The sequence below is a fragment of the Sorex fumeus genome, unplaced genomic scaffold (assembly GCF_029834395.1).
Source record: "Sorex fumeus unplaced genomic scaffold, SorFum_2.1 ptg000028l, whole genome shotgun sequence".
Classification (NCBI taxonomy): Eukaryota; Metazoa; Chordata; class Mammalia; order Eulipotyphla; family Soricidae; genus Sorex; species Sorex fumeus.
This window is the reverse complement of record NW_026606085.1, coordinates 4,936,939-4,964,460: the sequence shown is the minus strand read 5'-3', so window position 1 is coordinate 4,964,460 and position 27,522 is coordinate 4,936,939. Positions and strand designations below refer to the sequence as shown.

At 46.8% G+C, this 27,522-nt stretch overlaps 2 protein-coding genes across 7 annotated transcripts; one reads left to right on the top strand and one right to left on the bottom strand.

Annotated features, from left to right (window-relative positions):
- CNTROB (centrobin, centriole duplication and spindle assembly protein) lies at positions 1-24,850 on the bottom strand. Of its 6 annotated transcripts, none has more exons than XM_056114868.1 (19): positions 24,130-24,850; positions 22,615-22,699; positions 22,177-22,258; positions 21,274-21,430; positions 18,337-18,453; positions 17,993-18,109; positions 17,574-17,672; positions 14,266-14,502; positions 13,828-13,974; positions 8,352-8,485; positions 7,076-7,201; positions 6,763-6,901; positions 3,528-3,783; positions 2,718-2,851; positions 2,395-2,458; positions 1,960-2,133; positions 1,675-1,807; positions 660-732; positions 1-512 (listed from the first exon to the last, which is right to left on the bottom strand). In XM_056114868.1, exons 1-19 carry the CDS (start codon positions 24,400-24,402, stop codon positions 387-389), a joined length of 2,673 nt encoding a protein of 890 aa, XP_055970843.1. In that variant the 5' UTR covers positions 24,403-24,850; the 3' UTR covers positions 1-386. The 6 variants fall into 6 exon arrangements, with proteins under 6 accessions (XP_055970843.1, XP_055970841.1, XP_055970846.1 ...); XM_056114866.1 differs by having other exon boundaries at positions 3-512; positions 6,739-6,901; XM_056114871.1 differs by having other exon boundaries at positions 3-512; positions 6,739-6,901; positions 24,304-24,850.
- A 510-nt stretch (positions 24,851-25,360) lies between these two features.
- TRAPPC1 (trafficking protein particle complex subunit 1) lies at positions 25,361-27,125 on the top strand. Its single transcript, XM_056114906.1, has 5 exons — positions 25,361-25,451; positions 25,562-25,660; positions 25,807-25,877; positions 26,186-26,324; positions 26,774-27,125. Exons 2-5 carry the CDS (start codon positions 25,562-25,564, stop codon positions 26,900-26,902), a joined length of 438 nt encoding a protein of 145 aa, XP_055970881.1. The 5' UTR covers positions 25,361-25,451; the 3' UTR covers positions 26,903-27,125.
- Positions 27,126-27,522: the final 397 nt, after the last annotated feature.

The window sequence follows — 27,522 nt, the reverse complement described above, 5'->3', positions numbered from 1 at the left end:
AAAGAAACAAAAGGTTTTTTATGATTAGTAATATGTTCTCTTTCAGAAAATTTAGGAAGTACAGAAAAGTACAAAGATGAAAATAAGGATCATCAATAATCCTACCAACCAGAGCTTTATCTTGAGACACTGAACCCTAGCTCACTAAAAACACTAAACTTAGCTCTAGAGCGTTTTCTTTTGAGGAATTTATGTCATTTCCCACAGAACAGAAAAACATTTGACAGTGGAATAAAGTGAAGTCTCTTACAAGGAAGTTTCCAACTAAACCTCCACTTTCCAAATTCCTAAGTCATAACTGTTAGTACATATTACTGAGCATTTATTAAAATGATGATGATGGGGGTGGTGGCAATAATAAAATGAAGGGGAGAAGGGTAACGGGCTTATCTCCAGATTCCCCCCCGACTCCTGATGCTACTAGGGGTAGGATGAGCACTTTTCTTCCGGGCTGAAGGTTTTTCCATTTTAGGAGCCGTAGCGAGGCGGCGAGGGAGAACTTGGGAGGGAATCTGAGAGATGAGGAGAAATAAAAAGAAAAAATTAATATATGAACCCTTCAGGTGGGAGGGTACCAGAGACGAAGCCAGTTGGGGGAGGGGTGTAGAGAAGCGATGAGTCATTGCATCCTTCACCCCTGCCCTTCTACTTTTCCTCACCTCCTTCCGGGAGATTTCACCCAAGCGAGCATCTGTGTTCCTTCTGGGAGCATTTTCCCCACGACTCTCATTCCTGTCACACAAATCACAAAATAGGGATAGGAAAGCAGATCACAAAAATCACAAAATAGGGACAGGAAACCTCCCACGGCTTTCCCAATTCTGGACTAAAGAACTATTCCGCAAGTGTCTACCTTTAGGATAAGAACCAACCAGACAGTCCTGAGACCAAAGAAGAGGAAACACTAGTGGAATCAGGTATTCTAGATGGCCAAAGCCTAAAGTTTTGCATTTGGAGCTGCAGGATGAAGAGAGGGGAAACCTGGGGCCAGGAAGCAAGCTCAAATTGATGGAACAGAGGCCTAAAACATGCAAGGGGCTCTGAGTGTGACACCAAACATGGCATATCGCCCCAGCACCTCCCAGTGTAGCCCTGGTGGCCCCTGAGAACACTAAACAAGCAGGCCCACCCCCACAAAGCTCAGCATTGCCAAGAGCGGCCTCCTGGACCCCTATAACACTGCTTGGAAAGGCCCCTACAGAGAGGAGCTAGGACAAAAAACAGTGGTTAGGGCACCCAACTCAGTTCGATTTTCAGCTCCATATGGTCCCCTACACATGCCAGGTGAAGCCCTGGAGGTCCCCCAGTATTGCTAGGTGTGGCATGGGTAACCCTGGTACTGCAGGGCCTGAGCAGGAACACATCCTCTGATCCTGGCAAAGGAGGGAGGGAGGGAGGGAAGAAAGGGAGGAGAGGGGGAGAGGATGGAGGGAAGGGGGAGCAAACTCCTAAGATAGGAAGACATGAGCTTTTTATTTTTAAAGACGAAATAGGTAGGACAGCAGAGATAAAAGAACGGTGGAAAGCAGAGATCTCATCATCACTGCATCTACACTCAGCCTCCATTTCTTCCACAGAAAATGACAAAAGGTAAGACTCAACATACACACCCACTATTCCCTGCTGAGGCATTTCCTGGCTCGCAATGTACACTTCACTAGTTAAGGGTCTTACCCACTGTGCTCCAGCCTCTTTAGGTGAAGCAACAGATCCTCAGCAGGCAGTGCTCCCCAACCCCGAGCCTGGTACAGTCGCAGCAGTTGAGACACCTCCATCAGCTGCCTTGGGAATGTGAGTTCATCTCCACCTGAGAAAGACGTATCATGAAGGGTCATCATCCTGAGACCCCACTGGCATCCCTCACCCTACATTTCCATAGGCATCTAGAAGGGCCTTCGGTTCAAGGTACTGGCTCTACACCTTCCCTTTTAGCTCTCCACAAAAATGGGACCAGCTTACCTTTTTCTGGGGACCCACTGCTGGGACCATTGCCTTGTGAACGGGTCGACTCGTTGGACTCATGGACTCGAAAAATACTAGATGCCATGGCTAAGGGCACTTTAGTTTTATGAACAGGGGGTGGAAGACGTGGCACTTGAGGGGCTTCCTCCCAAGATGGGGCGGACAGAGGACCTAGCAAAAGGAAAGATCAAAGGGGCTGGGATACAGCTCGGCAGGAGAGGAGTTGCCTTGCACGTGTGAGGTCCTAGGTTCAATCCACAGCACTGTGCCCAAAAGAAGAGAGACAACAGTAAGGAAATGGGACAGAGAGCCAAGGACACAGCATGGCCTTCATGACACTCCATTACCACTATCAGAAATGAAAAATTCCCTGTTAACCCCCTTTCATCTTTACCAGGCACAATCCCAACCTCCTTGAGAGTTGGTACTCACCAGACTGAGGGGGCAACAGGTCAACAGAAGGGTTCTCACTGTTCTGTGGGACTGTCTCCAGCAGCTGGTGGGAATAAGACAGAAAGGTTCCCTGAGGACCAAAGAAATGACTGAAGCATCTGAAGGAAGCAGGGGTGGTAGTGAATTAAGAACTAAGGCCAGCGGATTTAGTGGCAAAATAATTTATGAGATAGAACTTCGACTAAGAAAGTAAGAAGCTGAGAATTAGTTCTAAAAGGGGGAAGTGTCTAGAGTCCCAGAGGAGAGAGAAGAAAAGAGAAAGAGAAAAAGAAAATAATGAGGACAAGAGGACCCTCTCTTACCTGGTGCAAAAAATGCTTGAGGCCCTCCAGCTGAGGAGGTGGCAGCCCTCGCTTTAGGAAGCCATCCCCATCAGACCCAGGCTCTTCCTCAGGGAATGGCCGCTCTGCTCTATGATCAGGATGGAAGGCCCCAGCTGCAGAGGAGAAGGCCCTAGACGTAAGGTGAAACTGTACGTGTGTTGTGTGCATGCATGTGAGGTGTGTGAGTGTGTGTGTGTGTGTGTGTGTGTGTGTGTGTGTGTGTGTGTATAAGGTCTCAGGTATACAGTACTTATCATGCTGTGACTTGACAGTGGCTTGGCTCATCAATTCATGCAGGTCAAAGTTATAAAAGCAAAAAAAAAAAGGCAAAATTCTAGAAATTCTTATGGCAGAATTCAAAGCCCACGGATACTCAGTGAGGAGGAAAAGCTACGTCAGCTCTTGAGAGTGACACTGGTCTCAACTTCAGCCCTAGTAAGGTCCAGCTCCATCACATTTCCATGAGATCCTTCACCCTTTATTTCTGGTTTCGGGCCTCACCCAAGTGTTCAGGAGCTACTCTTGACTTCGTGCTGGGGGTCACTCTGAGAGGAGCCTTGGGGGTCATGCAGTACCAGGATTGAATCTAGACCCCCTCTAGGTAAAGTAGGCTATCCAGTGCTCTAAGCTATCTTGTTAGCCCTGCATGCCCCTTATTTGAACAACTTGATTGGATTTCTGTTGCTCTCAACTTATGGTCATTGACTTCTAGGGAACAAAATACTTAATCACGAAGAGTAAGAAAAAGTCAAATGGAACACTGGGACCACCATGAGTTGTCCCATTGACCTGAGGATGAGGTGAGATCTGGCTTCGGCTCCAGGGGCTGGAAGGAATGCTGGTTCGGGAAAGGGGGGTCGAGCAGAAGGCTGAGATCTGGGGAAGAGCCGAGAACAGGCTGTACTCCAGGCTGCTCATCTCTTGCTTCCCGGCTCTGCTGCATGACAGGTTTCAGGGCCACTGCCATCTGAGGCATGTTCCAGATCCTCTTCTCTCCCTTCTCTGGTTCCTGAGGCCCAGGGCTGGAAGGTTTGGCAACAGGAACCTAGGCACAAGACAGAAGTGGAAAGAGTCAAATCTCAGTACATTTAAAGAGATAAGAGTACATGACTTTTGCTGAAAGTAGACTATGGACTGAACATGATTGCCACTCAATGCCTCTTTTGCAAACCACAACACCTAAAAGGAGAGAGAGAACAGAGGGGAATGCCCTGCCACAGAGGCAGGGTGGGATGGGGGGGGGGGGGTAAGGGGTGGGAGGGATACTGGGATCCGTGGTGGTGGGAAATGGGCACTGGTGGAGGGATGGGTGTTTGATCATTGTATAATTGAAACCCAAGCACAAAATTTGTAAGTCTACAACTGTACCTCATGGTGTCTCACTAATAAAAGGTAAAGGTAAAGGCCCTCCCGTTGATCGTCGATTTGCTCGAGCGGGCCCAGTAACGTCTCCATTGGAGACTTTGTTGTTACTGTGTCTGGCATATCGAATACTCTCGGTAGCTTGCCGGGCTCTCCGAGAGGGGCGGAGGAATCGAACTCGGGTCGGCCATGTTGGCCCCTTGTAAGGCAAATGCCCTACCCTCTGTGCTATCGCTCCAGCCCGTCTCACTAATAAAATAAATAAATAAATATTTTTTAAAAAAAGAGTACATGACTTTAATAACAAATTAGTGGAATTTTCTTAAAAAGGAAATCTGGGGGGGGGGGCTGGAGCGATAGCACAGTGGGTAGGGTGTTTGCCTTGCACGCAGCCAACCCAGCTTCGATCCCCAGCATCCCATATGGCCCCCCCAGCACCGCCAGGAGTGATTCCTGAGTGCAGAGCTAGGAGGAACCCCTGTGCATCGCCGGGTGTGACCCAAAAAGCAAAAAAAAAAAAAGGAAATTTGGGGGGCCGGAGCCATAATACAGTGGGGAGGGCGTCTGCCTTGCAGTGATCACCCAGGTTCGATCCCCAGCATCCCATATGGTCTCCTGAGAAGTGCCAGGAGTAATTCCTGAGTGCAGAGCCAGGAGTAACCCTTGAGCACAACCAAGTATGGTCGAAACACACACATACACATATGAAATTTGGTGATCCATATTTTTGGTGATCCAGTTTTTCCATAAATCAAATTTTTCATTCATATTTTATCTTTATGCTTTCACAGGTACATTGTTTGGTACATAAAGCCAAATTCTGGGGAGGGAGAAATAGTACAGAGGGTACGGTGTTTGCCTTGCATGTAGCAAACCAAGGTTCAATTCCTGGAATCCCATATGGTCCCCTCAAACCCTGCCAGGAATGAGCCCTGAGCACTGGGCATGGCCCCAAAATAAATAAAACCAAATTCTGATAAATGCCTATCTAATGAAAGCATGGTATATGTGCATTTATCTTTCTTTAGAGGGATTCTACTCCACATAAAGCATATATTCAATAAATAGTATCTAATGATTTAATACCATACAAATAAAAGCTAATAAGAATATTTACTATTATGATACCCAGTGATACTCAGGGTGCATGCAGTGCCAAAGGATCAAGCCCAAAGCTCTACCACTTGAACCACATTCTGTTTTCTTTTCTTTTCTTTTTTGTCTCAGGAGACCACATGGGATGCCAGGGATCAAACCTGGGTTGGCCATGTGCAGGGCCAGTGCCCTACTCCTGTACTATCTTTCTAGCTCTCTATAAGAAAAAGTCTTTTGTTTTTGTTTTTGGACCACACCAGGGAGTGTTCAGGACTTACTCCTGGCTCTGCCTTCAAGAATTACTCCTGCCAGGGCTCAGGGACCCATTTGGGATCTCAGGGATTGAACCTGGGTCAGCTGCATTCCAGGCAAGCACCCTACCTGCTGTACTGTATCTCCAGTTCCCTCTATTCAATTTTAAAATGGTTTCTTAACTTTATAACTTTGTTTCCAGAAATTTCAGATACACTTGCACAAAGACATATATTAATGATGTTTGTTATAGCACTCTTTACAGGATCAAAATACATGAAACAATTTTAATGTCCACCAAAAAGCATTTGGCTAAATAAAAAAATTATAAAATAGGGCCAGAGTGATAGTACAGCTGGTAGGGCATTTGCTTTGTATGCAGTTGACCAAGTTTCAATCCGCAGCATCCCATACATTCCCCTGTGTAGTGCCAGGAGTAATTTCTAAGTGCAGAGCCAGGAGTAACCCCTGAGCATCACAGGTGTGGTGCAAAACCACCAACCCTTCCCCCTGCCCCAAATTTATACAACAAAAACAGAAGGCAACTAAGGGTGGGACATTCAAGATATCAGTAATGGTGGTTACATTAATTTAATTTAGTGATGAAATTTTTATAATTAAAAGAAGTAGGAGAAGGGGTTGAAGAGATAGCACAGAGGATAAGACTCATGCTTTGCATGAGGCCAACCCTGGTTTGATCTAAACCACATGGCCCCCAGAGCATCACTGATGGAGTCCTGGAGACTCCCAAGCACTGCTGGGATGGCCTAGATAATCACTGACTGTGGGGCCTAAGCAGCACCACATCCTTGGGCCCTCACACCGAACCACTGGCCAACCTGACCAAGAATTACTGGGAAGGACCCCAGATCCCCTAAGCAAATCTTGGGAGGGCTCCTTGCACCCCATCAGAAAAGTGGGAGAGGTGCACAAGAAGGGTTACGATGAGACTCTACCCCGTTCTAGAGCAGAACTTAGCAACAGGATTTTTTGCCCATAATATCATAATTAATTCAGTGGTCTATTCAGCAAAATACTTATTACCTCATGGCTACAGAGAAGAGAGAGCCCCAGGTAATGGCACCCATCTGGGTGAGCTATGGTGAGCTATATGAAACAGATGTATCTTGGTGATGAGACAGTTATTCTTTGATAATGTTTACAGATTTCTCTTTTGTTCCCAGTAATGTGGGTCTCAAGAACTGAATTTAGGACGTCCCTTGGAAGATTTCCTGAGAAGATATCTAGCTAAACCCTATCCGGAGCCAACTCAGCTCCAAGGGCAACAGACCAGGGGGTTGGGAGGCAGAGTGACCGTGCTCAGCAGCTGGCTGACTTCCTCCCAGTGGGTCTGCAGCATGGCCTGAAGTCGCTCCACCAGGTCCGCCCGCTGCTCCTCCAGCTGCTGCTGCCCGTTCTGCAGCTCCCGCACTCTCGCATGCTCCCGGGCCAGCCTGAAGAAAAGATACCAGAGGTGAGACATGGCTGGGTTGAAAGCAGCCTCTCAGGATGGAGTAAGCTGAATATGAAACTCTGAAAGAAGCTGGGATCACCTTAAAGGCAGATCTAAGTCCCAGTTTGGGACCCAGGCAAAGAAAAGGATCTGAGGACTGAGAACCTCCCAGTACCTGAGCTCATAGTCCTGTGCCACCTGCTGCTGCCGCTCCTCTCTTTCTGCCATTTCCAACTTGAACTGAGCCAGCTGTGCAGCTAGTTCCTGCTGGTGCTGTCCATTGAGGTCCTGCAATTGCTTCCTGAGAGGACACAGGTAAGAAAAAAGAATTGAGCTGAAAAAAGTGAGAAAAGTACGTAAGTGAGGAAAGTCAAGTTTGCGTTCATGGGGGAGTGGTCAGGTAGGATCAGAATGCGGCTTTAGGATGGGTAATTCAGAGTGGAAACTCAATATTAAGACTAATGGGAAAATGACTAATTTTACAAGTGTTTCCAGGAGACAGAAAGATGGCTCAACGTGCTGAGTGCATGCTTTGCATGCTGGAGGCCAGGTTAGACCTCTGGTTCCCTGAGCACCACCAAAAGTAACCTCTTCCCCTTACCCACAGCACTGAGCCAAGAGCACCACCTGGTGTGGCCAACAAAATATTACTTCCAGGTATGGGGCAATAGCACAGGAGTCAGGTCAAAGCTTTGTGAGTGGAGGACCGAGACCCATCCTCAGCAACACAGAGCCTGAGTACTGCCTAATAACCCCTGGCATGCCAGGGCCCAAGGAGGGTTGCATTCTTAGGCCCTGGCATTGGAACATACTAGCATCACCAGAAGCAGCTCTGAGGACCCTGAGCACTGCTCAGGAGCAGCTCCCCACTGCTGCCCAGCAAAAAGTATTTCCAGAGCCAGGGAGCTAGCTCAAAGGAACCTCATGCCTTACATGCATGAGGCTCTGAAATTCATCCCAATATCTCATGACTCCAAGCACAGCTGGTTATAGCCCTAGTGGCCCCCAGAACTGCCAAGGCTTGCCACCCCAAAAAGAAAATTAAACAAGTTTAAATAGTGTTTTCAGGAAAAAAAATAAGTTGGGCAAATTGGGTTGCAAAAAGAGACTGGACTAAAAGAGAGCCTCAGCCCCCCCCCCCCCTCAAGGAGGGAAGGGAGAGGGTACAGGTCACAGCTCAGCCATGTGTGTACACATCCATAGATCCCACCCTGCCAGGGAACTGGAGAAGGATATGCCTGTGCCTATAAGATACTGGCTAAAGACTACTCCCCACAGGGTGGAAATTACCAGGTACTCTGGGCCTCTAAGTGTATCTGGAGGCAGCTCTCCTACCTTTGGTCCTGGCTGACAGGATCAAATGTGTTAGAAAATAGAAAAGGAATCTAAGAGACTCCAGGTGGGGCACATCCTCTGCTGCCAGGCAAAAGCAGAGTAGCTAGTCCCCGTACCTGTGGTGCTCCCTCAGGGAGGCCGCCTGTCGCAGGCTGCTCTCCTGAGCCTGCGCCAGCCGCTCTGTCACTTGCTGCTCCAGCTGCACAGCCAGCTCCGACTCCAGCTGGAGCCTCTGGCTTTCATATCGGGCCTGGGTGTGAAGGACGCAGAAAAGAGCTCCATTCATTATTGGGTTCAGAAAATGATGGCAGGTATAAAATCCACCAAAATATCCATTTATCCACCCTCCCCCATATATGCCTTAAAAATGAAGAAACAAGAATTTTTCTACAAGGAGTAAAAAGAAGGTTCCCTTTGTTAAACCATGAGCTAAGGCTGGAGTGATAGCACAGCGGGTAGGACGTTTGCCTTGCACACGGCCGACCCGGGTTCAATCCCCAGCATCCAATATGGTCCCCCGAGCACCACAAGGTGTAATTCCTGAGTGCATGAGCCAGGAGTAACCCCTGAGCGTCTTTGCTCATTGTCATTGTCTTACATGATCTCACTGCCAATTCCACCTCCTAAAATCATTTTCCTATATGGCTGTTCTTATTTCCAGCTACCTACTCTTTTTCCACCCACCCCTAAAGGTAAAAGGTTACCCTGAGTCTGTCAGTGGTCCTCTTGTGCATATAACTAACATTCTGGTCACTGATGCATTTACATGTGTTTAATAAACATTGCAATTATTATATAATCCTCAAAAAGTACATGTACTGATATGGAATATTGCCTAATATGTAGTTTTAAAAGGTAGGGGCTGTGAAAATGACTTCTAGGCCTAGAATATATACTTAACATGAAGAAGACCCATGTTCTACCCAAAGCAGTAATCCTACAGGGGTCAGGGATGTGGCTTGTAGAGCAACATGTAAGGCCACAGGTTTGATCACTAGCACTAAAAGAAAGAAAGAAAAAAATGTTTTTGTTTTATTTTAAAGGTTTTGGGTCACACTTGGCAATGCTCAGAGGATACTCCCTGTTCTGCACTCAGGAATTACTCCTGGTGTTTAGGGGACCTTATGAGATGCTGGGGATCAAACCTGGATCAGACATGTACAAGCCAAGCACCTTACCAACTATATTCTCTTCAGCCCCCTTATACTTTTAAAACTGAGTATATGGGCTAGGGAGACTGCTCAGAGGCAGGAGTACATGACTTGCATGCCACAGAGCCTGAAACTAACTCTACCTGGTCCCCTGAGCACCAGGTATATCCAGAATGGCTTGCAAATGCAGCATTTCTGGGCCCAAAGCAGCATTGCATTGCCAGGCCCAAGCATTGAACTGGTGGTCAGTTCATCAAGAATTGTCAAAAGTGCCTCCTAGGGATCCTGAACTTTGCTTAGAAGTCCTCCCCTCCAAACCCCTCCCCCCGAGAAATCACACCAATATTTAGAATCAAATAATAAGGAATATAATAACATAGGAAAGTTATAGGATGCACTTAAAGTAGTACTTATAGAGAAGTTTAGAAAAGACAACTGAAAATAAGCAAGCATCCATCTTAAGAAATTAAAAAACATATCTAAAAGTACAAAATTGTACACAACCAACAATGTACCTGTGGAAAAACTCTTTCCGAAATAAAGAATAAATTAAGACAGTCCCCAAAGAAAAGCTAAGGATATTCATGCCTAGAATTGCCCTAAAAGAAATGCTAAAAGGACGAAATGAAACTCAAATCCAACTCAAATCCAACAAAAGCAGAAAGAACATTGGTAAATGTTACTACAAATGTAAATATAAAAGTCCATATTATTGCACTTTTGGTTTGTAACTCCTTTGTTCCCTATCACTAAATGCATAAACTTTTTAAACAGGTTGCTGCATAAATCTTTAAGAACAAAATGAAGGGGAAAGAAATAGATATACAGGAAGTAAGTATTATATACTCTTGAACTAAATTTGGTATTATTCAAACTAGGTCACCATTACTTTATGATGCTAATTGTAAAGAGCAAGGATGTGGCTCAGAGGCAGAGTATCTGCCTTGTAGGTGTGAGGCTGCAACTTTGATCTTTGGTACCATCCCTCAAGTCCTGAGTGCAATTCTGAAGTACCATTATGATCCCCTGAACAACAAAAGTGTGCCACATCTTGAATGCACCACAATCATGAGGACAACCTCCCCAACATCACGTGATAACAACATCATCATCATTGTGATGTGAAGATAAAGGGATGGGAGGGTAAAAATTACTTAAAAAAAAAAAACTAAAAAAGTCAATTCCCACAGCACATGGTCCTGGAGCATCACTGGTGTGGCTCCAGTGTAGTCTAAGCACTGCCTGGTGTAACCCTGATGGGCCCTTGAAACATGGGTGGCCGTGTGACCCCCACCGCCCCCCTGTCTCTGACTAGCTATGTGTCACCAGGCCTGAGAAATCATAAGACTTCCATCACTGGGCAAAGTATTGCCAGAAGTGATCACCAGAGTCTCTAATACTGCTGGGGAGTGCCTGCCCCCAACAAAACTTTGGAGGGGCCTGAGTGGGTATAGCAGGTAGGGCATTTGCCTAGTATGTGGCTGACCTGGGTTTAATCTCTGGCATCCTATATGGTCTCTCAGTCCACCAGGAATAATTTCTGGGCACAGAGCCAGGAGTAAGTCATGAGCACTCCTGGGTGTGACCCCCAAACAAAATAACAACAACAACAACAACAAAAAACCAAACAACTTTAGAGCCAAGAATGTGGCTCAGTGGTAGAACCCATCAAGTGAGTAAGACTTAAAGTTCAATTTGGCACCTCAAGCCCCACAAATAAAAAAATTTTTAAAATCCAAAGATAATAGAACCACATACCATAGCTGCCGCCCTGTAAGCAACAGCCCAGACCCACAGCTTCACTACTAATCTTGGAAGATGCCAGACAAGCTGCAAAAATTCATGAGCACATAGGTCTTCCACCGGAAAACTCTGGGGTGCCCTCAGGGGGTGAACAGTCTGAGTCCCTGCCCTGCTAAAGCCCTGGCAGCTGCACCCACATCCCACAGCCACCTCCTCATGCAAACAGCCCAACTTCACTGTTTCATATCTAATCTCAGCAGCCCCCCCCACACTCCCTATACAGCCAGGAGCCCAGGCAGTCACACCCACATCCATAGCCACAGTCATGAAAACTCATCCACCCAGTTCTACAGATACTAGAGTTGACACCTCCAAATCCCACAAATTAGACAGGAAAGCAGCACAGAAGCCACCTAAGCTCAATAAATTACATTGAAAACAATTACATTGAAGGCTCGGCTAGAAAAAGCTCAGCAAACCCTCAGACAATGACTGTAATGACCCCCATGGTGAGACAGAACAATTTTCACAAATTTTCTTCTACTGAAGGTTTTTTTTTTTGATAATTCCATTAGCCGTTTTGTCATAACAAGCAGTATAAAATAAACTATCTTGTGCCTGCTAAGGGGGCAGACTTGGAGGATGGGTGGAAAACTGGGGACAACTGTGGAGGGAAAGTCACACTGGTAATGGGATTGGTGTTGGAACACTGAATACCTGAAACAACAGTAAACAACTTTGTAAGCCACAGTGTTGGGGGTGGGGGAAGCCAAAGATAATAGAAAGAAAATCTTCCAGATGAGTATCAAAAGTGTAAAAAAAAAAGAGAGAGAACTTTAAAAATACACAGGAGGATTGTTCCACGGCTTGGAAGCCAACCTCACATGCTGGGGTTGAAAAGGCAGCTGGGATAGAGAAGGGACCAACAAGTAAATGATGCCTGGAAGGCTTGTTTGGGATGGGGGATGTGTGCTGGAAGTAGACTGTGGACCAAACATAATGGCCACTTAGTTACTGTATTGCAAACCACAACACCCTAAGGAGAGAGAGAGAGAGTAAGAGGGAATGTGCCTGCCAGTGAGGCAGAAGGAGGGATGGGGTGCGGGTGGCAGGAGGAATACTGGTAACATTGGTGGTGAATGGGCACTGGTGGAGGGATGGGTACTTGATCACTGTATGACTAAAATGTAATCACAAGTTTGTAAGTTGGAAAAAAAATTGAAAAAAATACACATGGGATGGACCAGAATGATAATACAACCTGTGGGCCATTTGCCTTGCACATAGCTGACTCAGATTCAATCCCTGGGACCCCATATGGTCCCCTGAGCACTGCCAGGGCCAGGAGTGATCCCTGAGCATGGTTGGGTGTGGCAAATAAATAAATAAATTTAAGAAAATACTGTGGCGTGGGATATAGAACAGGCAGTAAGGAACTTGCTTTGCATGTGGCTGCTTCAGCCAACACTGGTTTGCTACCTTGCTCGATGTACAGTTCCCCTGGCCACTGCCTGGAATGATGATTGAGCACAGTCAGGAATAGTGCTTGAGCACCACAAAGAGTAGGCCATAAGGCTCCCCAAATAATAATAAAACTACACAGAAGCGGCCAGAGCGACAGTACAGTGTATAGCACATTTGTCTTGCCTATGGCTTAATCCCTGGCATCCCATATTGTCACCAAACCCCAGGAGGAACTCCTGAGTATAGTGCCAGGAGTAACCCCTCAGGACTGCTAGGTACGGCCCCAAAACTAAACACCAAACAACAACAAACTACACAGAAAGGGGCTGGAGAAATAGTAAAGAGGTTAGGGCACTTGCCTTGTATGCTGGTTCAATCCCTGGCACTGCATGGTCCCTCAAATACTGCTAGGAACAACCCTCAAGCCAGGAGTAGCCCTGAGCACCACCAGATATGGCTTAACCCCACCCCACCTCACACCCCCCCAAACTGGGGGCTAGGAAGACAGTAACAGGGATAAAATTCTTGCTTTGCATGTGGCCAACCTTGGTTCAATCCATGGTACCAACCATAACCAAGTGTGACTCCCTACGCACAAAGCTGTAAGTAGCCCTGAGCACTGCTAGGCATGGCACAAAAAAAAAAAAAACCCCAAAAACCGAAAATGTAAATTTTAATAAAGTAAAAGGAATAGAAAAGTGGGGCTGGTGGCATAGTACAGTGGGTAGGGTATCTGCCTTGTATGCGGCCAGCCCAAGTTTGACCCCTGGCATCGCATATGGTCCCCCAAGTCGGCAAGTACTAATTTCTGAATGCAGAGCCAGGAGTAACCCCTAAGCACCACTTGAATGTGGCCCCATCTGCCTCCAAAACAAGAGGAGAGATGAACCAAAATTGTACCATGAAAATATCAATGAAACAAAAATATTTTCAAAATATTCCATGAGAAATTCAGGAACAAAAACATATTAAAACATACAGAAAAACATCCATGTTATTTTAGCTTTCATTGGCAATTTTTTTGGGGGGGTCACACCCAGAAGTGCCCAAGGGCTATTCCCGACCCTGTGCCTGGGAACCATGAAGCGCCAGGGATCAAAGTCAGGCCTCCTGCAAGCAGAGTGCATTCAGCCTGCTCAGCTAAGCTCTCTGGTTCCACTGGCAATTATTTTACGTAGAAATGTTACTCCAAACTGACTTCTCAGAAAAGAAACCTGAAGAACCATTTCCCAACCTGTAACAAGCTCATTTCCAGCTGCAGGGAATCTCTCTCACTCCGGGCTGCATCCAACTCCCCCTCCAACTGCCGCACCTCAGACTGAACCAATACCAGCTGCTGCTGCGCCTCTCGGGTCGTCTGGGCCTCCCTTTGGATGGTTCCCTAAGACAGGAAAATCAAATAATCACGAACATTATTTCCTGCCTCTGTCTTTATTTCCCAATTCATCCTTCCAAGCCTTAAAACCCAAGTTTCCTCTTCTTCACATTTGTCCTATTTCCTCATCTTTTTCATCTCACTCTAGCATGTATCTGGTGCCGCCAGCCCTTCCTGTTGCCTCTAGTCTTTTCTCTCGCACATGGTTCTTCACTCTCTACCCCAGATCCTGACATCCCATCTATCCCAGCCTTGACTTATTCTGTCCTTTTGTTCCCTATTCCCTGTCACTTTTACCTTCTCCCTTTCCAACTGATTCTTATATTCTTCCTGCAGTGCCTGGTAACGCTCCTTCAGCTGTTGTTCTTGCTGGGCCCAGGCCTGCCGTTCTTGCTCTAGGGCAACCTGAAGTGTCTCCAATTGTCGCTTTTCACTGAGCTGCCCTGCCCGGGCCTCATCGAGTTCTTCTTGCAAGGTCCGGCAGCGCTGTTGCTCTAGCTCCAAGCTGAGAGTCAGAGCTTGCCTTTCTTCTTCCTACAGTTCCAAGAGAAAATTAAGGTCCTTAGTATCCGTGAAGAGAATGAGAATTTTTCTCTAATCCCTATGTCAACTAAAAATTATGTTTGTTAAAAAATACAATGGTTGGAGCCAGAGTGATAGTACAGCAGGTAAGGTGTTTGCCTTGCATGTGGCTAACCCAGGTACAATCCCTGGCATCACGTGTCGTTCCGTCAGCCCGCCAGGAGTGACCCCTTGATCACAGAGTCAGGAGTAAGTCCTGAAAGCCACTGGGTGTGACCCAAATACAAACAAACAAAAAATATAATAGTTCAAGTCCAGAGAGATAGTACAAAGGTGAAGGTGCTTGTTTAGCACGAAACTGTGGATACCACCCTGGTTGAAAATCTCAGCACCACATACGGTCCCCTGAACACAGAATTATGTGTGCAGCCCCTGAGCACAGAGTGAGGAGTGTCCCCAGAGTACCACTAGGTGTGGAACCAAAAACAAATTGATGGGATTATAAATAGTAGATAAGATAGATTTAGGTTCAAATATCAGTTTTAATCCAGCTGTTAACTATTATGTGTTCTTGAGAAATCATCCTTATCTGCAAAATACTAGAGACAACAGGGTCTTATGAAAAATAAGTAAAAATCGGGGGTCAGGGATGCAGGCAAGTGATAGAACATATGCCTAACTGTGTGAGGCCCTGGGTTTGATCTCTGACACCACACTGACCCTAGTACAGATAAGTTCAGCCCTGGTGATCCCTACCAGATACAGTTCTGGTAGTCCTCCTAGCACTACAGTACCATGACTGGAGCACCACAGACTCCATAACAGTTAAAAATATCCCCAAGGGGGGCCGGAGTGATAGCACAACAGAGAGGGCATTTGCCTTGCACACAGCTGACCTAGGTTCGATCCCCGGCATCCCATATGGTCCCCCGAGCACCACCAGGGGTGATTCCTGAGTGCGGAACCAGGAGCAACCCCTAAGCATCGCTGGGTGTGACCCAAAAAGAAGAAAAAATCTCCAAGGGAAAGAAGAGAAGTGCCTCCCATAGAAGTAGGATGGAGAGAGGGAGGCAGGAGGAAAACTGGAGACATTGGTGGTGGGAAATGTACACTGTGAAAGGATGGGTAACAGAACATTGTATGATTGAAACCCAATCATGACCAACTTTGTAGCTGTGTGTTCCACGGTAGTTCAATAATAAATAAATAAATAAGTAAATAAGGAGGCAGTGCTTGCTCCAGTCAACAGTAATCAGTAAAAACTCTCTTTTCTCTGAATATAAAGAGAAGAGAGGGCTGGAGCGATAGCACAGCAGAGAGAATGTTTGCCTTGCATGCGGCTGACCTGGATTCGATCCCCGGCATCCCATATGGTCCCCCAAGCACCGCCAGGAGTAATTCCTGAGTGTAGAGCCAGGAATAACCCCTGAGCATTGCTGGGTGTGACCCAAAAAGCAGAAAAAAAAAGAGAAGAGAAAAGGCACGGCACATTCCTTTAAACATGTTTTACATGTCCTCTCAAAGAGAACACACATACAAAAAAATACCTCAAAGGTGTATATATAAAGATTCTGGCAATGTCTGGCCCTTAGTAATTTCAACACACTATAACTATCACCATCATCAAAAGAAATTTGAGAGAATAGAAAATTCAGCCTATAATAATGTACTAGCCAGTGAGCAACCACGTTCACTATTAGAAGCAGACGACTAAGAGAATACCTGCCTATGCAAATGTAGAAAGCATGTCTCATGCATACAACAAGTTCCAAACCTGGCTACTTGTCATCATCTTGTCATTTCTGCTATAAGAAGCCTGAGTGAGTCTCATCCCAAACCATTTATTTATTTATTTTTGGGTTTAGGGTCACACCTGGTTGTGCTTATGGCTAACTCCTGGTTCTACACTCAGGACTCAGCCATGATGGGACTTGGGGGACCATATGGGGTGCCAGGGATCAAACTCTAGTTGGCCACTTGCAAGGAAAATACCTTCTTGTTGCTATCTTTCCAGTTCCCATTCTTTTATTATTTTTTTAAAATTTTTATTAGTGAAACACCATGAGATACAGTTGTAGACTTACAAATTTTTGTGCTTGGGTTTCAGTTATACAATGATCGAGTACCCATTCCTCTACCAGTGCCCACTCTCCACCACCACTAATCCCAGTATCCCTCCCCCCCCCACCCCACCCCTCCCTTTTGTTCTCTCTCTCCTTTTGGGTGCTGTGGTTTGCAAAAGAGGAATTGAGTGGCAATCGTGTTCGGTCTATAGTCTACTTTCAGCATGCATCTCCCATCCTGGGCGGATCTTCCCAACACCCTTTATTTGGTGCTCCCTTCTCTATCTGAGTTGCCTTTACTCCTAGAGTGTGCGGCTGGCCTCCAAGCCATGGAGTAAACCTCCTGGTATTTATCTTGGTTATTCCTGGGTGTTAGTCTCCTATTTTGTTACTTTATGTTCTTTGGGGTTTTTTTAAGCTCTGCTCTAGAGCAGACTTCCAAACTTAACTTCCAAAGTTATCCAGGAAAATTCTCAAAATATTTAGGTTTCGGGCTGGAGCGATAGCACAGCGGGTAGGGCGTTCGCCTTACACGCGGCCAACATGGCCGACCCGAGTTCGATTCCTCCGCCCCTCTCGGAGAGCCCGGCAAGCTACCGAGAGTATTCCATATGCCAGACACAGTAACAACAAAGTCTCCAATGGAGACGTCACTGGGCCCGCTCGAGCAAATCGACGATCAACGGGAGGGCCTTTACCTTTACCTTTACTTACGTTTCACAATCCCACCATATCTTTACTCAACCCAATCCTCTAGGCACGGTTCCCAGTAATCTACATTTTAAAATAATTTTCCAGGTGATTCTAATGAGGGATATAACTGACAAGTCTTTTGAATGTACTTGGCAATGGAACCCCACATGGCCCCCTCCCCCTTTTTAAAGTATCTAGTAAGCAACACACAGGAAAATATGGCCCTGGTACAAGTTATGTATAAGTGCTCACAATTCACAAGAGCCCATGGCCCTCTAGCAGGAATCAACAGACTCCAGTGAAATTAGCTCAGCCCAACATTCTCACCAGTGTCTCTTTCTCCCGTCGCTGCAGTCTTGCACCTTCCTGCTCCCGATTCAGGGCCTCCATGGCCTCAGAAAGACTTTGTTCTAGGCGGGTTATTGTCTTTGAAAGAGAGGAAAACACAGGACACAGGGCATGAAGGAAGTTTCTCTATACTACATTTCAAAAGCATCAGTAATGTCATCTTTAAAAGTAATAGTTAACTAAATGACTAGGAGGTCCAAGAGAAGACTATATGATGTAAGGATGGCTGGAAAGACAAATTGGACAGTAGACATAAACCAGTGAAAGAAGAAATAGAAGATCAGACTTGTCAGGACAGCTATTGCAAGACTGAGGTCAATCTATAGGAAACTCCCGTCTTCTTTCCATGAGGGAATCTATGACCTAAGTTCTATAGCCACACAATCCAGGGTGCCCACCTCCTGCTGCTTGCTTCTGGCAAGTTCAGCTGACTGGCGTTCTTCCTGGAGTCCCCGAAGCACCTCAGTCCGCTCAGCTTCATGTCTGTTCCAGCCTTCCACGACTCGGGCTAGGGTCTCAGGATAGAAATGGCAGATAGTTTAGAAATAATTTTCTGTCCTCCTTCCCTCTGCTAGCAGGGGCTGGGTCAACAATTATCTTTTCCAGTTAGTCAGTAAACCCACCCCTTGCTCCTAGTATAAACAAAGCAAAGAAACAATGGTTGGCCAGCTCTTATTTTTTAATCCTTAGTGCCTGCCACCATAGAAACACCAACCCACATTCCATTCTTCTACCCTGACACCTTGTCCAGTTGTTCAATCATAATATCTTTCTTGTGGTCAGCAGTCACAGCCACAGCTAACTGTTGCTGGAGCTCTAGTACTCGGGCCTGCAGGCTCTGGATATGGCGTTCGCAATGCTGAAAAGAAGATATAAGAGGATGGGTGCTGAAACCATTAGTATGCCCAAATAACCAACTTTTTCATCTCCTCTAGGAGAAATGGGCTAGAGATTGGGAAATAGGTTCCCAAGGAAAGAACGGGTTTAGGGCTGGAGCAATAGTACAGTTGGCAGGATATTTGCCTTGCATGCAGCCAACCCAGGTTCGATCCCTGGCACCACATATGGTTTCCCGAGCCCTGCCAGGAGTGATCACTAAACACAGAGTCAGAAGTAAGCCCTGAGAAACACTGGGTGAGGACCAATAACAGAGGGGGGGTGGCGAGGGGCAGGAAGAGGGAGAAGGTGAGGGAGAGGGAGAGAGTGAAGGCGTGAGAGAGGGAGAGAGAAAGAGAGAACAGGTTTATGCTGCTGAACCCCACACCAGGCTGTTTCATTCAGGGTGCCCGGGAAGGGGACGGGTGAGACCTTTCCCTGTCCGTCTCAAGAGAACCAGCCCCAGCAGCTAAAAACCTCCAGAACTCAACTGCCGCCATGCACACGGCCACTCTCCACACGTTCAGATGAGCCTCACCAAGGAGTGAATCTATTCCTGGAAAACGCATATCTCACACCACCCATACTCCAAGAGTATTGCACCACATTTGATGGGGTTTAAAGCAGGAGGCAACCAATCTTAGAGGAAAATATTAGCACACAAGGCTCAACCTTTAACAACATGTTAGTCATCTCTTATAGAAGGGCTTAATGGCCCCTGGGTGAAATACAACAATCTTTATACTCTTTCCTCTAAGAAAAAATTTTGGAGCATTTTCAGCCATTTTTCCTAACAAACAATACAAAATAAATTATTTTGGTTCTGCTTTGGTGCAGAGTTCAGGATGGAAACATCCGAAATATGGTGGTGGGTAGGTGTGATGGTGGTGGGACTGATGTTCGAATATTAAATATAATCAAATATTGTGAACTACTTTATAAAATAAAAAAGGAATAAAAAAAAGAACAGGTTCAGAGAGGGAGAATCAGGAATTCTGGAGTAAGAACTCTGAGACCCAAGACCTCCACCTCCTCGAGAAATAAGGGCTCAGCTTCCAGCTTCTTCCCTTTCCCAGCTCTCCAGAGAAAAACTGCCAGAAGTTTATTGGCAGAGATGCATCAGCCCACACTGAAAAGAGTAAAACGTTACTTCACTCTTGATAAATTTTGGGGGTACAATAATTAAATACAGCAAGGTCAAAAATTATCAAGAGAGAAAAACAGAGAAAAGAACCAATAATTTTGACTTTTCTTCTAACTTGTACCTTTCTGCCCTGTCAAACATTAAGGCTGAGGCTATATCATTAGTAGCTATAAAGCCTTTTAACAAGTCAGGAAATGTCATTGTTTATTGATCAAACACTAGCGATTTATTGTCAGGTGTATTCTAAACCTTAGGGAGAAAGTGTTGGATAAGATAAGGTATGACCTTCATTGAAGTTAGATTTTTGACGGGAGAAACAAACAAGATATGCAGTGATAAATTATGTGAATGAAATAAGCAAAAGAGAAGAACACCTGGAGGGGAGGTATGTTATTTCAGAAAGGATGGTTAAGGATGGCCTCCCTAAACACTCATTTTAGCTACGTCTCAGTTCAACCTTCTATGCAGTACTTAACCCTCAAGTCCTCTTTTGAAGAGGGAAGGTCATCCCTGGCAGCACTCACCCTAAGAGATGCTTAGGGCTCCCACATACAAGTCTTTGAACCATCTTCCTTGGCCAGGTTGTCTCAGGGTTTCCTCCCCTTCCTCCCTTCCCTCTTTCCTTCCTCCCTCTTTCTTCCCTCCCTCCATACTCCCATTCTTCCTCCCTCTTTTCCTTCCCTCCTCCCTTCCTTTCTTTCTCTCCTCCTTCCCTTCTTTCCCTCCTTCCTTCCTCCTCTCCCTCCCTCCCTCCCTTCTCCCCTCCCTCCTCGCCTCCCTCCCTCTCTCCCATCGTTCTTTCCCCTTCATCCCTCCATCCTTTTGTCCCACCAAGCCTCCCTCTTTCCCTCCCTCTCTTCTTCCCTCCCTCCTTTCTTCATCCTTCTTTCCTTCCAGCTTACTCCTGGCTCTGCACTCATGGATCCTGGCACTGCATGGGAGATCATCTCCAGCACTGGAAACCAAACCTAAGTTGGCTGTGCAAACTCCTTATTTGCTGTACTACCCAATCTCGCACCCTCAGCCTTCTTTTTCTCCTATTTTCTTTTTTTTTGGTCCCTAAAGTTTTTTTTTAATTGAATCACTGTGAAACACACAGAAACTTGTTCATGATTCAGTTATACAATGTTCCAACACCTGGGGCTGAAGCTATAGCACAGTGGGTAGGGAGTTTGCCCTGCACGAGGCCAACCCAGGTTCGATTCCCAGCATCCCATATGGTCCCCTGAGCACAGCCAGGCGTGATTCCTGAATGCAAAGCCAAGAGTAACCCCTGAGCATCGCCGGGTGTGACCCAAAAAGCAAAAAAAAAAAAGTTCCAACACCTGTCCCTTCACGACCAGTGTACATTTCCCACCACCAGTGTCCTCAGTTTCCTTCCCAACAACCCCTTCAACCTGCTTCTATGCAGATACTTTTTCTCACCCAACACTTTTTTCCTTTTAGGCACTGTGGATTGCAATACTGTTACTGAAAGGTTATCATGCATATCACTTTACCTTTCAGTACCCAATTCTTGTCCAGAATGATCATTTCCAACTATCACTGTCACTGTGGTCCCTTCTCTGTATTAACTGCACTGTCCCCTACCCACTCTGCCTCTAGTGCCTGCCTTATTTCTAATTTTGTCTATTTCCAAAGGAAGCCTTTGTGGCTTACCTTACGACGAGTATGCTCTGAATCCAGTGCATCTCTCAGGCCCTGAAAATCTGGAGGATTGAGTGGGGGCCCTGGCCGAAGGCTGGTGTATCGAGGAAACAACTCCTCCAAGGCTTGAGCTGAACTGGATGGAGATAAGTCTTGCAGAGGCCGGGTGCTGAGCAAATCGGGTAGAAAACATTAGGGTTATGAGGACCTTTGCGATCCAGTAGTCCAACTGTGTTATTTTACAGCCAAGGAAACTAAAACTCCAAAAGGGCAAAATATATGTCCTATCTATGCCATAAAGCTAGGTAGTGACAGAGACACAAATAGCACACAGCCGATGATTCACCCCATTGCGCTTCTCCCAGCAGAAAGTCTCAGCAAAACAAGCTAACTAGAGGTCAGGAGAAAGTCAGGAGCTAGGCAGCAGATGTTCGTGTTCCCAAAGGACTAAAAGGTAGAAGACAGGAGAGAGAGAATACACACACACACACACACACACACACACACACACACACACACACTTTAAAAGGCACCAGGAAAAGGCGAAGAGGCGAAGGCTTAAGGGCTGGGGCGCATGCCTAGTGTGTTCAAGGCCTAGTTTGATGCCTGGCATTGGTTACCCCACCCCTTAACCCTACCCAGCATTACTGGCTGAGGCTCTGGTGAATCCCAACATTGCTGAGCCTGACCTCATCACCCAGTCCAAATATGAAGTGTCCAGCCTGGTTAGTCAGATACCAGCCAGTCTCCCAAACACTGCTTAGGAGGCTCCCGTCCCTATAAAGAAACCCTGAAAGCTAAGTGACACGTGTCTTAGGCTCTTAAGAGGTACAAAAGCAATAAAAGGAAAACTCACAACAGACCACTTTCCTTTCTATTAAGCAAGCAACTAGGAGACCCCCAATGAGAACTCACTTAAGTAAGGTGGCTGTGCTGTCACTCTCAAAGGAGTCCTCTTCCCGTCGTTCCGAGCCTGCCTCTGTGGTAAGGGGAACTCCTGTAGGCAGCCAGAGGAATCCCAAAGGCAGGGTTAGATAAAGACAGGAACAGGAACCATGTGAAAAAGAGAGAAAAGAGACTTTGCTTCTTTGTTTTGTTTTTGGTGCCAGGAATTGAATCCAGGACCTCACACATTGACACAAGGCATATAATCAATCACTAAACTACATCCCCGCCCCAGGGGCTTTCCATTCCACATTACCCGTGCCTGAGGCCCCTCTCCCAAAGACCTTTCCTCCTGAAATGTCATCTCAGAGGAGTAACATTGCCTCTCAACAAGCAGACACTTCCTCTCTCCACTTACTCCTAGGACTGAAATCTAGGTTCTCCCTTACAGGAAAGGGATTTACTCACGATAGGCTGTATCACGTGAGGTTTGGAGAATGCTCTGGAGTTGACCCCGAACACTTTCCATCTCAAAGATATGCTTGGAACCATCCTGGAAAAAAGTAACACCGAGGGTCAGAGAGAGTACAGTGGGTAAAGCACTTGCCTTGCACGAGGCTGACTCGTGTTTGATCTCAAGCACCACATCCTGAGCACAGCCAAAAGTGATCCCTGAGCCCAGAGCCAGGAGTAAGCCCTGAGCACTTCTAGGTGTGACCTCAACACCCCACCCCAACCCCTTAAAAAAAACTCACAAATATGATGCAACCTGTTCTATATATATATAGATATGTGTGTGTATATATATACATATATATATATTTTATATTCACCTATTTCCAGAGCACATCATATCCAGAGTAATATTTCTTTTTAAACCCACCTCCATCCCACCTTGGAGTATTCTTAAAACCCAGGAATTTTTATTGCGGGAATGGAGGAGCAACAGTATAGTGGGTAGGGCATTTGCCTTACACATGGACAACCCAAGTTCAATCCCCGGCATCCCATATGGTTCCCTCAAGCACTGCCAGAGTAATTCCTGAGCACAGAGCTAGGAGTAACCCCTTAGCATTGCTGCGTTGGTACAAGACGTATAATCAATCACTAAACTACAAAAACAGTAGCCCAAAACCAAAAAAAATTAAAGAATTTTTCCTTGCTAGTACCTAAGAAGGCAAGAAAAATAGAACTGATGCAGTAAAATTTAGAAACAAATGTGTACAGAGGCCAAATGGGTAGTACAATTGCATAAAGTGGGTGGGATAAGACAAAGAGTGGAGGAATTCTTGACAACCAGAAAGCACGTACACTATCTAAAGAAATGAAGCCCATAGCTATCAATTTTTCAAACTCCAGAAAACCTAACCAGTTTGCATCTTTTCTATCCCGTATTAATAACTATTTTCTCTGTAAAATGTATAATTTATTCCACTGTTTCATAATAATCATTAAAACCTCAAACCATACGAACAGAACTTGAGCTAGAATGATTTTAGATATTTTGCTGCAAGTCGTGAGCTATTCTACTTTCCCCTTGGGAAAAAGAAACCGTATCTTCACTTCCAAATCTCAAAGCACAGCAGCTCATAGTGCAGGTGTTTCTGACCAGAAAACAAAACAAAAAAGTAGCAAGCTACACAATTTTCCAAATTATGGTATCCAGGCCACTCTCTCCCTTAGAAACATTTGTTCCCAGAAATAAGCATGACCGACTCTAGTCAAAAGAAATCTGAAATCTAACAATAGGAGGTCACGTTTCATAAAACTTTGGCTTTTTATTTGGGGGCCATACCTGGCAGATCTCATGGCTTATGCATGGTTCTTTGCTCAGGATCTGGGGAACCATATGTGGTACCAGATATCAAATCTGGGTCAGCTTCATTGCAAGGCCAACATCTTGACATCTCTGTGGTTCATAGAAAGTGTTTTTTAACCACTCCACCCAGGACCTTTTAGGTACCCAAAACACACCTCCCTCACCTTTTTCTTCAAGTTGTTTTCCAATCCAACTGACAAGCTCTGACTGAGCTCTTGGGCCAAGCCATCTAATACCTCATTAAGAGGTGGAGAGGTGGAAGGTAAGTACAGCTGGGCTCGGGCTGTGGCTTCTGCCTGGCGATTTAGATGCAAGGAAGTATAGAGCTGGGAGGTCACCTCAGAAGACACTTGGTTCAGCCCACGGATGTCTGATGAGTTGCTCAGAAGATCCTCTGCCCGCAAAGGTGAACTGGGACTGGTAGCTGATGTCGCCATGAACACAGGGAAGTGACAACTGGAGATCGCAGAGCTGGGAACTGGTTCTGCTTTAGGAGCACTCAGGGGCGCAAATAGAGAGAGAGGGGAAATCTGGGAGAAAGGAGCAAGATGCCAAGCCAGAGATCCTTGATAAACACAGGTTGGAAGGATTTCTGGTTGAGAGGAAAGTGTCCACCCGTTCCAAAGGCCATGGGAGAGGGCAAAAGCATCTCTTTCCAGAGGTCTGGAACGGCGGAAAAGGAGGGTATAGAAAAGAGGGAGACCAAAGAGTAGGGTTCAGTGACCTACGGCATTTCCCACGAAAGCTGCAGGATCAGATCAACTTTGGTGCGGCGTCCTCGGGTGCACTAAGCTCTGAGTTTCTCACACCCAGAACACGCACTGTGAAACGGAACCAAGTCCGGCGGGGACCCAATTTCCGTCTAGCTGTCTTATTTGCCCCGCGATCATCCTTCAGAAGCAGGAATCTCACACTCCCAACCTCCTCACACCCTCTCTGCCCACCCCCGTCCTATCCAGGGTCAACTCTCCAGAATACTCCCTCCCATCCCTTCTGTCAAGAAAACCATAGCAAGGGTTCGCAGAATCCTTCCCTCAAGACCCCCAGAGAAACCGAGCAAAAAATGAGTCGACGCCCACAGGCGTCCCTAAAAGACGCCGCTTTCAAGCCCTGCCTGACATCCTCTCCCCGACCACCCACTTTCGACTACTCTGCTGCAGCTCCGGTACCGCGGGTCCGGAAAGACCAAAGACCACCAGGGTCCCGGGATCTCGCAGACACTCAAAACCGTTGGCCGCCTCCCGCCCACAGCCGCAGCCCCGCCTCGCTCGTTTTAATGACGTCACAGCCTGGAGACAGCCATGAAAGTGATCCACTTTTAGGCCCTGAAAGCCCGGACGCGCATGCGCGGCTCCTGCAGCCACGGATTGGCTAAAATGGGTATTGGGGCGGGATTATTGCCTTGCTGCTGCAGTGGGAGGACCCGCGGGTCTGCGCTTCGCGGAAAGCGGAAGTTATCTAGTGAAGGGTGCAAGGAGCAGTTCCGGTGAGTCCCGTGGAGGAAGGGGTCCCGCCTGTTTGGAGGGACCTGGCGTAGACAACTGGAGCCCAAGTGTGAGCCGTCCCGGAGCGAGGCTCACACATAGTGCCCTGCAGATGACTGTCCACAACCTGTACCTGTTTGATCGGAATGGAGTGTGCCTGCATTACAGCGAGTGGCATCGCAAGAAGCAAGCGGGGATCCCCAAAGAGGAGGTGACAAGAGGGCCCCGCGCAACCCGGGCGACCTTCGTCTCCAAACGCTTATAGTGCCGTCTTGCCCCTTCTCCCCAAACCCCGATTCCTTCCCATTTTGCCCTTCTTAAACATCTGAGCGCTAACAATGGCCCTCTCCCCCCCAGGAGTACAAGCTGATGTACGGAATGCTCTTCTCTATACGCTCCTTTGTCAGCAAGATGTCCCCGCTAGACATGTACGCGGATTTTGGGGTGTGGCGTGAGGGAAAGAGGGCTAAAACCTTGGGGACCTGGGGTGGGGGAAGCTTTCTTGAGTGGAAGGGTCGTTGGTCTCCAGAGACTGACCCCGAGCAACATGCTGAGCTAGCAAGAACTGGTTGGTGATGGGAGTTCTAAAGCTAAAGAGGTTGGGGGTGGGGACCAAATTGAGAAGTTGGTATCATTCTCAACCAGCAGGTACAAATATATTTAGAGAAAGGATTAGAAGTATCTCTTTGGGAGAGATTCTGCTCCCATTACATTAACATCCTCCTCATCTCTACAGGAAGGATGGCTTCCTGGCTTTCCAAACTAGCCGTTACAAACTCCATTACTACGAAACACCTACTGGGATCAAGGTTGTCATGAATACTGACTTGGGCGTGGGACCTATCCGAGATGTACTGCACCATATCTACAGTGCGGTCAGTACCAGCCTCCAGGGCCCCTCCCCCAAATATCTTTAACTGCATGGCTCCTTAGAGCCCCAGCTTCTTCACCTCTCTTCCCTAATCCTACAACATTGAAGCTAGCATTTGCCCAGGCACGCTTTTGGTCCCTAAACATCAGCTTCTCAGGAAGAGTTTGCCATTCATTCAGCCTTTGGGCTTTGTGCATTCACCCTTTGTGAATTTATACTAGGTTTGAAAGTGAATACAAAAAGTGACCAGTGCAGACCCAAGAGAGATAGAACAGAGGTTAGGGTACTTGCCTTTTATGCTTCCACCCTGGGTTTGATCCCTGGCGTCCCATATACCCCATATATCTCATATCCCAAGCCCTGCCGGGAATGATCACTAAGCAGACCCAGGTGCAGCCCCCCTCCCCCCAAAATGTGTTCAAAGCTAGGCTCTAACACCTTCCTTCTCCACAGCTGTATGTGGAGCTGGTGGTGAAGAATCCTCTCTGCCCACTGGGCCAAACTGTGCAAAGTGAGCTCTTCCGCTCCCGGCTGGATTCCTACATCCGCTCGCTACCCTTCTTCTCTGCCCGGCCTGGCTGAGGGAAGCAGCCTCCCTCATCCCTCAAGAGGCTTTTCCTAACATATGCCACCCAAGGGACTCCACTGCCAGCCCTTGTATCCCAAAGCCCCTGGAAGCCGTCGGCCTTCAACAGAAAGCAGCCTGTAACCTTCCTGATGACAGGAGGACCAAGCCCTTTCTCCAGTTTTATCTCCTCCCTGAGTGCAAGATGTACAAAATAATAAACTTTTTTTTCACCCTCTGTATCCTGAGCAGCTTTTCACTCTGGTGGGTAGGGTCCAGCCCCACCCTAAGTGGGAACCAGGGTAGCCACATTCCTTGAATTACAAAGATACATGGATTTCTCAGAGCGACATTAAGGGGTGCATAATTCCTTGCTCGGGATGTGGGACCTCTCCATCCAGCCCTTTCTGGACGCTGTAGCACAACGCATCACCCCATCCTTTCTTCCAGGTCATGATAGTAAAACACGTTTTCAGATTTTACCAACGCCCCCTGCAGGATAAAATCGCCCCGATCGGGACCCAGAAGGCTAGATGAAGACCTAGCTACAGTGGGCCCCAGAAAACAGGAGAAGCACCCTCCGGGGTCACTCACCCGGCGGACCCACCCGAAGGAAGACTGGGGAGTTTTCTGCTGC

Excerpts from the sequence above, each read along its gene's own strand:
- CNTROB (XM_056114866.1), bottom strand. The coding sequence starts at position 24,402 with ATGGCGACATCAGCTACCAGTCCCAGTTCACCTTTGCGGGCAGAGGAT. Across the intron at positions 22,259-22,614 it reads CTCACGTGATACAGCCTATC|GAGTTCCCCTTACCACAGAG; the intron begins GTGAGTAAATCC and ends GGCTGCCTACAG. Across the intron at positions 6,902-7,075 it reads GCACAGGACTATGAGCTCAG|GCTGGCCCGGGAGCATGCGA; the intron begins GTACTGGGAGGT and ends TCTTTTCTTCAG.
- TRAPPC1 (XM_056114906.1), top strand. The coding sequence starts at position 25,562 with ATGACTGTCCACAACCTGTACCTGTTTGATCGGAATGGAGTGTGCCTG. Across the intron at positions 25,878-26,185 it reads AAGATGTCCCCGCTAGACAT|GAAGGATGGCTTCCTGGCTT; the intron begins GTACGCGGATTT and ends TCATCTCTACAG. Across the intron at positions 26,325-26,773 it reads TGCACCATATCTACAGTGCG|CTGTATGTGGAGCTGGTGGT; the intron begins GTCAGTACCAGC and ends CCTTCTCCACAG.